General features: G+C 35.0%; 1 protein-coding gene across 1 annotated transcript in view; it reads right to left on the bottom strand.

Moving 5' to 3' along the window:
- The window catches only part of LOC144963341 (uncharacterized), a 90649-nt gene extending 81686 nt beyond the window's left edge, over positions 1-8963 (bottom strand). The window contains exons 1-2 of the mRNA XM_078897286.1: positions 8769-8963; positions 1498-1620 (exon numbers count right to left, since the gene is read on the bottom strand). Coding sequence (XP_078753412.1) covers positions 1498-1595 — 98 coding nt within the window. The 5' untranslated portion in view covers positions 1596-1620; positions 8769-8963. The remainder of the gene's footprint in view (positions 1-1497; positions 1621-8768) is intronic.
- Positions 8964-10000: the final 1037 nt, after the last annotated feature.

Here is a 10000-nt window from a genome sequence, read left to right as displayed (position 1 = left end):
TTTTTTTCCCCCGTTAAATTGAGCTGTTATATAGCGCCATATCCACTAAATGCGCTCTATTTGACGAGTTGGATATAGATGTACTGGCATGTGTTTTTATCATTTCCGATTTCTCTTGTTTTTTGGGGGGACTTTTTTGTTGGTTTTTTTTTTCTATTTTCTTTGTTTTTCCCGTTAAATTGAGCTTTTTTTATAGCGCAATATCCACTAAACGTGCTCAAATCGCTTTACAAGGGGTCCCCGGCCAACAGCAACACTTAACACGTAGGACGAGACATGACGCCTGTTTGACGATAATACACTGTTTTTTCCAGACAGAGACACTGTTAACGGCAAGGTACTCATTTTACACCTGAGTACGGTGAGAGAATGTGAGTAAAGAGCCTTTTCTAAGGACTCAACTATGCGCCGAGCGATGCTCGAACCCAGGACCTTCCTATCTGAAGGCGAGTGTCATACCACTAGACCACATAGCTCTCCGCACAATTGACAAATCCAATAACAAAAATAGACCATTTCAAAGACCTTTGAAATCATGTGGGAAATGGAAATTCAAAAAATATTTGGTGCAAAGCGGCGTTATAATAAATGTTCGTAAATCTAACACAAGCGCCTAACAGGCTGCATGTCTCATCCTGTGGTTAGCTTGGTTGCACTGTCCTATCATAAGGAAAACATAAAAGATAATAAGTACAGTCAACAACAACAAACTGTCAACAATTAAATTAAAAGCTATTTTGAAAAAACACCAAAATCACACTTTTGATAATGACAACAAATGCCCAATTGTGACATCTTTTCTCAAAACGGTATTTTAACTGGGGAAATTTGCATGCTAGAAATTGAATTTGCATTCAACCCCCCTCCCCCCACCCCCCCCCCCCTTCTCCGACCATAAATAATACAAGAAAAATAATCTTGGTTAAATCTATTTAGCTATTCTAATTATATTGGGTACCATCGCACTCTGAAAAAAAAACACAAAAAAAAAAAAAAAAAAAAAAACAAAAACAAAAACCAAAAGAAACATCCAAAACAAACACGTTTCTTTTTTATCTGGCCAGAGATCTCGACATTCAAACATATATGTCGATTAATTAAAAAAAAATCAAAAACTCTCAAACCTGGGACTGTCACCGATCGATATTTGCATTTGAATTGACGGGTTTTCGGACCAAAAACTTTAAATACGAGTTCGTTTTGATTTTTGTTTGTTTATTTGTTGTTGTTGTTTTTTTTTTAAATTATATATTACTTGTTGTTGCTGTTATCATTTTTCGGGGGGTTTTTTTCGGGGTGTTTTTTGGTTTTTGTGTGTCTGTGTGGTGGGGGGGGGGGGGTCTTTCTTTTTTTTTTTCTTCTATTTTTAAAGAGAGCGATAGTATATTTTCCTAACTTGACAATAGCTCATTTAGCCCCAATAACCTTATCATGGTGTCTTGTTCACCCATACATAATAGTGTATTGTAACGTTGGGACGCATCAATCTCAGCTCACCTGTTGACATCAAAGAATGACGGTGCCATACCAAACTGTGGGGTCTGGAGTGGCTGCCTCAGTAGATCCCAGTGAAAATAGGGATGTTCGTTCATCATTTTGGCTACGGTAATCCTAGAACGTCTGTGGATAATAATGATAATATAATGATTATAGTAATGATATTAATGATAATGGTAATTATGAGAATATCACTGGTGATGATGATGATGATGATGATGATGATAATAATAACAATAATAATAATAATAATAATAATAATAATAATAATAATAATAATAATAATAATAATAATAATAATAATAATAATAATAATAATAATAATAATAATAATAATAATAATAATAATAATAATAATAATAATAATAATAATAATAATAATAATAATAATTAACAGAAAGCTTTTACTTCAAATATCGATCGATTCAAATAAAACCAAAACTTCTCGGAACGTCTTCAAACTCGAGATTTCAATAAATAGTTGTCAACTTTGAAACTTTTTAACAACCTGAGAGCCAATATTGTGGGTTTTTAAAAAATTGTTTTCGCGAAGTTGGCAGCCCGTGGCTTTTGCTATGCATTTTATTCCTGGATCTCCGTAGCTCAGTTGGTAGAGCACTCGCTTCACGAGCAAAATGGACCGAGATCGATCCCAGGTGCAGTCGAGTCCCCCGCTGTCCATCCAGCAGTAAATGGGGAGTTGGGTCTGTTAGATTTAGTGGAAAGTACTTTGAGATTGACTGACGTCCTATCCAAATGATAGCAAGCAATTGATATTGTCTGTTTCCCGCTATAGAAACTGGTTTAAGCTCGGGCTTCATGGGTTAAAAATGCTTCTGAAGGACTACTTTTTTTACCTTTTTTTTTCGGTGGACAGTCGGGGGATTTTTGAAACGACCTTTTTTATTGTGTTCAAATCGATTTCCTATCGTATCGAATCGATGAGAAGAATCGAAAACAAGTATCGGAAAATTTGGCGATCTATTTGAAGACTTTGTTATGACCTGCGACTGTGATAGATAAAGTAGATGGAGTGATCCGGATTACAAAAAGAGTCAAGCAATATTTAGCAATATCAGTGATTGGTTGGCGATCACTGATGCCGTATTGTCCGTTTGTTTCACGCTATAGAAACCGGGATAAACTCCGGCTCCATAGACCTAATGGCTATGAAGAACTATTTTATCATTATTAGATGAAGGATTTAAATAAATGAGACACGTTTATTGGTCATGTTGTTGGCGACACAAGTACCCGTCAACAATTGCATGCAAGAAAATATTATCTCTCTAATGCTCGGATTAAATTAGCTACTAGATATCTCTTTAAAATAAGTTCACAGCATTTCCTTTTGTTTGTTTGTTTTTTTGTTTTTTTTTAATGCATTTTTGGAATTTGTTTCGTTTTGTTTTGTTTGTTTTTCTTTTGGGTTTATTTTTCTTTTCTTTTTGTTTTGTTTGTTTGTTTGTTTGTTTGTTTATTTATTTGTTTTATTTGGCTGTGGTCTTTTTTTTTTAATTGTTAGTTTCGATTTACAAAGTTGTTTATTTTATTATATTTTGTTCGGTTTTTTTTTTGGTTTTGTTTTGATATTATTTGCTTTATTTTGCTGGGTTTTTAAAGAAAAATTGTTCGGTTCGATTACAATGTTGTTTATTTATTTATTTATTATTTTTGTTCGTTTGTGTCTGTTTGTTTTTTGTTGATAAAATTTGATTTCGTATTTTTCGAGAAAGAAATTATTAAGTATTCAGTGGACAATTAATTTTCTCACGTCAAGAAAGAGAAATTACGTCGCTGCATTAAAACGTTCCGGAACTTTCTCGTAAATTACATTCTTTTTAAGTATTAAAAACTTCGCCTTGTTAGAGACAACAATTAAATAGAAAGTCGTAAAAACACAATTGATTAACCAGTAGATTTTTGACCAATCAAAACATGGAATTTGTGACACACCTTCAAAACGTGTCCGGACAAGCATGGCTGGTTGTTTAAAACTGGATATTCCATTTGGAATAAATTACATTTTTTAAAAAGAGCTTTTATATAGCGCAATATCCACTAAATGTGCTCAAAGCGCTTTACAAGGGGTCCCTGGCCAACAGCAACATTTTAACATTTAGGACGGGACATGGCGCCTGTTAGGCGATGTTTGAATGTTTATAATAATAATAATAATAATAATAATAATAATAATAATAATAATAATAATAATAATAATAATAATAATTATAATAAATGGCATTTATATAGCGCTTTACCCCGCTGTTACAGACTCTAGGCGATTTACAGTGATATAAAACAAAACATAATTTTCCGACATTATCGGACAGAGACAACTAAAACACTTATTGAAAATGAAAGTTGATGTCAGAGGACATAATCTTAATGATTTTGAAATGTTATGTAATTTGAGAATTTGGAGGTATGAGAGATTTTTAGAAATGTGTCTTAGTTTTGATGGTTGACTTCTATGTCATTGTAATTCCTTATTTTTATTTATTTGCTTAATCATTTTCAGAAATGCATTATAGTCTATGGCAATACCCAATGTTAATTTACAGAAGTGGATAAATAAAATTCATCTTATCTTATCTTATCTTATCTTATCTTATCTGATCTTATCTTATCTTATCTTATCTTGTCTTATCTTATCTTATCTTATCTTATTGTGAGGGTAAATAGTTAAATATAGCGACTACTCTTTTTATCTCCTAAAAAATTATGTTTGTTTAACTTTTCAAGTAGGTAAATCTGGTATAACAACTCAAGGTTTTTATTTATGACACGTCAATTAAAACCCAGTTAGATGAGATTAAGGGCAGCGTGGCTCAGTGGTACGGTCTTTGCTTCCTACCCGAATGGTACCGAGTTTCAATCACCCGCCGCTGCGTTTTGTGGCCTTGAGCGAGTCACATCCTCCTAGCTCATTTTGCGGCGCTGCTCTGCGGCTGACGCCTGGGTTATTCCAGTCTTCCCTTGGAATAGACCCTAAAGACAAATTTCCCCTTGGGGATGAATAAAGGGATTTTTTTTTTTTTAAATTTAATTTAATGTTTTTATTAGAAATATTTGGCACCTCCTTTCTGTAAGTAATTTTCGCCTAAATTGTAAAGAACTGCGTTTTGTCATCTGACGTCTTCAATATTTGACTAATAACCAGGATTGAATCAATACAGTAATAATGTATTTATTTGCTACAGTGATCTGTTGAACTCTGGAAAAACCCATAATTAAAAAATAATTTGGCCTGAAAATGCGTCCTTCAAATATCGATTGATATAAATAACCCTCATCTAGGAGAAAAAAAAAAAAAACAATATGTGACCCTTCGTCTCGAAACGGTATTATGTCGAGATGAATGGGACCCCGAAAACTGACTTTAGAATAAAATCGATAGTAATTACCAATTTTTGAGCTTTTGCATTGTGAGAAATTGTCTTCATTCTCTAACATAACAAATCCAAACAAACCCCAAGTTTCATGTTTTTGTCAATAAATTATATTTTTTGCACCCGAGTCATCCCGACATAATACCGTTTAGAGACGGTGGGTCACATATAAAAAACCAACAACAACAACAAAAACAATGAACCAAACAATCTCTCAAACCTTGGACTACAGCGCAGCGGCCAGTGATCGAACTTGGTACCTTTCGAGTACGAAGCAAAGACCGTACCGCTGAGCCATGCTGCCCCTTATTGGGTTAAAGTGTAAGAATTATTATTATTTTTTTTTACAGTTAATAGCACAATGAATAATGAATTTACCACCTTTTGCAGGGGCAACAGATTTATATATTTATGTATATTCAGTTTTTAGTATCTGAAACGCCCCCATGGGTAGATAGAGCACACGCTTCATTCGCAAAGGGACACAGGTCGATCCCAGATGAAATCGAGATTCCCCCCCCCCCCCGCCCGAACCCTCTGTCCACCCAGCAGTGATTGGGTAGCTGGGTCTGTTAAAAGGCTGGTCGTAAGAACTTTTTGACAGACTAGTGTGTCCTATCCAAAAGGTAGCAAACAATTGGTATTTATTGTCTGTTTCACGCTATAGAAACCAGAATAAACTCAGACTTAACGGCTATACAGGACTATTAAATCACTAATATCAAAATGAAGAATCGTAGTGCAAGTTTTCCCTTTTCAACATTCAATTTGTTTGGCACGTCAAATTTTGCATCTAGATTTAATTTAACAGTTTCAATTAATGAAATAAATAAAACATAAAATAAATAAAATTCCCTTTATTCATCCCAAAGGGGAAATTTGTCTCTAGGGTCTATTCCAAGGGAAGACTGGAATAACCCAGGCGTCAGCCGCAGTGCAGCCCCGCAAATTGAGTTAGGGCGAGATGACTAATTGCTCATGGCCACACAGCGCAGCGGGGGTGATAGATGACCGTACGGCTGAGCTACGCTGCACCATCTCCATGCTTTCATGATTATTTTTGTCATTGATATTTCATTGTATTGTGAACTTTGTACATTCATGATTCATTCGATCATGAACAAAATGATTTTCAATTTCCACAGTATTCTATGATAATATTTTTCGATTTTACATTGCCGTATTGATATATTATTCCTTACATTCAAAGTTGTGTGACACTGTCTCTGAATTATAAAAAAAAGCTATAATATGAGATTCTGTAATAGTATTCAATAGTCGTAACGTCACTTCCTTCCTAAAGACGCATGGTAACTTTGCAACACTGGCTCTAAACTATCGGAACAATGGCGGAGGCCCGTATGAAATATTTCTCCGGCGAGCATAGAAGCGTATCCAGAGGGAAAACAAAACATAAATTTGATCATGTTTTGACTTTTACACATTCTGATCACAAGACACGTGAAAAGTTCTAGCCAGCTTGAAGAATAAAAAGTAATGATTTTCTTTGTTTAGAACCAAGATGGCCGCCGTTGCCGGGCGGCGTGACATCAGACTACTGAATCCAATTATAAACTTTATTATTATATAAGGCATGGGGCGGTTTGGGTCTTTTATTTAAAAAAATAATTACCTATTTTGGGGGTCTGAATAATTCTGTATCGTCATTATAGGTTGAAAAACAACATTTTTGGTGAAAAATATAAATTATCTGCCTTAATACCCATTTTGCGACCTAATTTGGGGGTCTGACATAGAAAAAAAAAAAATCTTTGGCAAACGTTCCACAAAAACTAATAAAGGAATGACCTCCATATTCTTCCCTCTTATCAACATTGTACTATATATAGTGTGTCGCCATCGAGAGATTTTACGGCTTTAGTTTATGGAATTTTAATCAGAACATTACAAAGTTGAGAATCAAAATGTTGTTACAAAATTGATGTTAAAATTTCACAATTTGGATTATAATTCAAAATACAAATACAATATCAAAAAAAATCTCTCCATGGCGACATACTACATTATCTCTGTGATAACTGGAGATTTTCAGACAATTTCATTGAATCGATTCTGAGAAACGTTTGACACAGTATCCCATACCCTTAGAAAAATGACATATTGAGAAAATGTCAAAATAGCTTTCCGTTTTTCACACTTTTCTTACTACCTGAACCCTTTTCGACTGTGTTCTTCGTGCCTTTATAGTCTACTTTAAGAATTTGGACTTCAATGATATTATTGATAATATTGTAAGATCATTGAATATCTTTTTTCACCAAAATCTCAAAATCAATTTTATAAGGATTTTCCTAATAATTAGACCCAAACTGGCCCTAGAGATTTTTGCTACTTTCAAAATTGGAAAAATAAATGTATTAAAAATGAGCATGTACATAGATAGTTTTATTCAACTACCATTAACATGGAAACGACCTTCATATCCGAAAGCGAGTGTCATACCACTAGACCACATTATAGCCGTTTAACGTTGTTGTACAGAGCCACCAGGCCCGGAGTTTATCCCGGTTTCTATAGCGTGAAACCATAGAAATTGCTTGCTACCCTTTGGATAGGACGCTAGTCTATCGCAAAGTACTTCAGGCCAGATCTGTCTGACCTAGCTAACCAATCACTGCTGGGTAGGCAGAGGGGGGGGGGGGGGGGGGGGGGGGGGGGGAGGCGTCAGAAAAAAAAATCTCGACTGCCCCCGGGATCAATCTCGGTCCCTTTGATTGTGAAGCGAGTGCTCTACCAACTGAGCTATCGGGGACCTACTTTAACATTGTGTTGTAATGGAAAATATTTTGCGAGTTTGAGAGTGTTTCCATTATAACAATGAGCCCATAACAATTTGGGTTATCAGACCTGCATCAAACGTATGGCTATGAGTGACGTGTGCATCGAATTATTATAATAATATGCAGGTCTGACATCCGAACCCACTTATGGTCCTAGTTTAACATTGTTGTAATGGACACTTTTTTTTTTTGAGATTCCATTACAACAATGAGCCCATAAGGAATCGGGTTATCAGACCTGCAAATAAGTGCACGTCAGCTATGATGTACTGGGTTAATGTCACTCGTCCAGGGTTCAGGTCCCGCACTGAGTGGCGCATAGTTGAATCCTTGGAAAAGGCACTTAACTCACATTCTCTCACCGTATATACTCAGGTGTGAAATGAGTACCTGGTCGTGAACTAAGTTGTCTCAATCGAGGGGGAAAATGTATATTGCCTTACAGGCGCCATGTCTCATCTTACAATGTTACTGTTGGCTACGGACGACATGCAAAGTGCCTTGAGCACGTTTGAGCTGGATATTCAACTATATATGTATACCAAATTTTACGTCATTCAAGTCTTCGTTATTGCTTTTTGCAATCCGCGTTTATGAGTAAATTAATTCTCAACCAGACTATAAACGTTTAAGATTACACATAGTTTTGTGCTTTGGTTCGTGTCATGTTATACTTCCTTCCGGATGGCAATGTTGTGAGCTTCTTAGCCAATGCCTACTATCTATAAATGCTATCATATTTTGCTTGATTGTTTGTTTTTCAATAGATAGTATGCGCTTGGCTTAGAAACTCACAGCATTGCCATACGGAAATATAACGGACTAACACGCAAAACTATGTGTAACGATGGACTTTTATAGTCCGGTTAATACAGTTTTGTGAGAATTACTCATAAACATGGATGACAAAAAGGAATAACAAAGACATGAGTGACGTCAATTTTCATTCTATCTATAAATGATGCAGGTTTTTTTGTTTTCAATATGAATGTTCAAGTTGTTTGTTTGTTTTTTTTTTGTTTTTTTTGTTGTTGTTTTTTTTTAAAATAAATATACAAATGTCACGTGATATACTTACATTTATTTCGATACCGTCAAAAAAATTCAAAGATGGCGGCTAATCTAATCCAAGAAATATCACGATAAATTACAGGAAATCAAACAATATGTGCTTTAAAATCCCTTTCTCTCCATTGCACAATTCCTTGATCTCAACTCCAATGATAAATTATTATATTATATCAATTCATAATATTTACTTATAAACAATATAGATAGCATCAATCTATTTATAGAATGTTTCAAACATGATTTATTTATTATTCTATTCACACCACTTACGTCAAAAGATGTGTAAAGCGCTTTGAGCACGTTTAGTGGATATTGCGCTATCTATATAGATAAAATGCGCTTGGCCAAGGAGTTCACAACATTGCCACCCGGAAGTATAACGAACCAACATACAAACTCTGTGTAACCATGAACTTTTATAGTCTGGTTAATACAGTTTAGTGAGAACAACTCACAAACGCGGATAGCAAAAACAATAACAAAGGCCTGAGTGACGTCATCTGCATACTATCTATAAAAGCTATAGTTTTTCGTTTGTTTATTTCTCTCAATCTCTTTTTTTTTTCCTCAAAATTCCGCATGAATACAAGGAATATGAAATTCAAGAGCCCTTATTTTCACGTTTTTAGGATGCCATTTCTCTTTCTTTTATTTTCTTTTTTTTTTCTATTTTAAATATATATATATTTTTTTTTATTCAGTTTTTTTTTTTTTAAAGATTAGTTTTGATTATTTCACAGTCCACAATAATAGGCCTACAACAATGATGATAAGAATAATTTGAAATACAAGTAGCCTACTTTATAACACAGGAGAGGATTTAAAAATTCATTGTTTGACAAAATTCAATAAAAATGATATTATAAGGTAAACAAAGGAATTAAGCTTCTACATTTTGTTTTCTGGCGTAATACAATGGCCGTAGTATTATAAAACACATCGTTTTTTAAGTCCCAAGAATAAAACACACTCGCAGACAAACACGCATACACCCAGGAACACGCGCGCGTGTGGACATTCCTGTACACAGATCATAATATTAGCAGACGACAAGAGTTAACGCGTGCGATTTGTGACAAAACTGGCGAATGGGCGATGGCAAAATAGTGCCCCTTACTCCGTGAAGGGCGACAGACGGTAAACCGCCGTGATGCTGATTGGCTGAGATGGGGGCAATTGCTCCGCGTACCGCAGTGGGAGGAGTCTAGCGGCTCGTATTAGACTGAGTGAAGGTCTTGA

Source organism: Berghia stephanieae, chromosome 1, assembly GCF_034508935.2.
Source record: "Berghia stephanieae isolate SIO BIC M18660-M18661 chromosome 1, UCSD_Bste_1.3, whole genome shotgun sequence".
Lineage (NCBI taxonomy): Eukaryota > Metazoa > Mollusca > Gastropoda > Nudibranchia > Aeolidiidae > Berghia > Berghia stephanieae.
The sequence above is the reverse complement of the archived record's forward strand: the minus strand, read 5'-3'. Positions and strand labels throughout refer to the sequence as shown.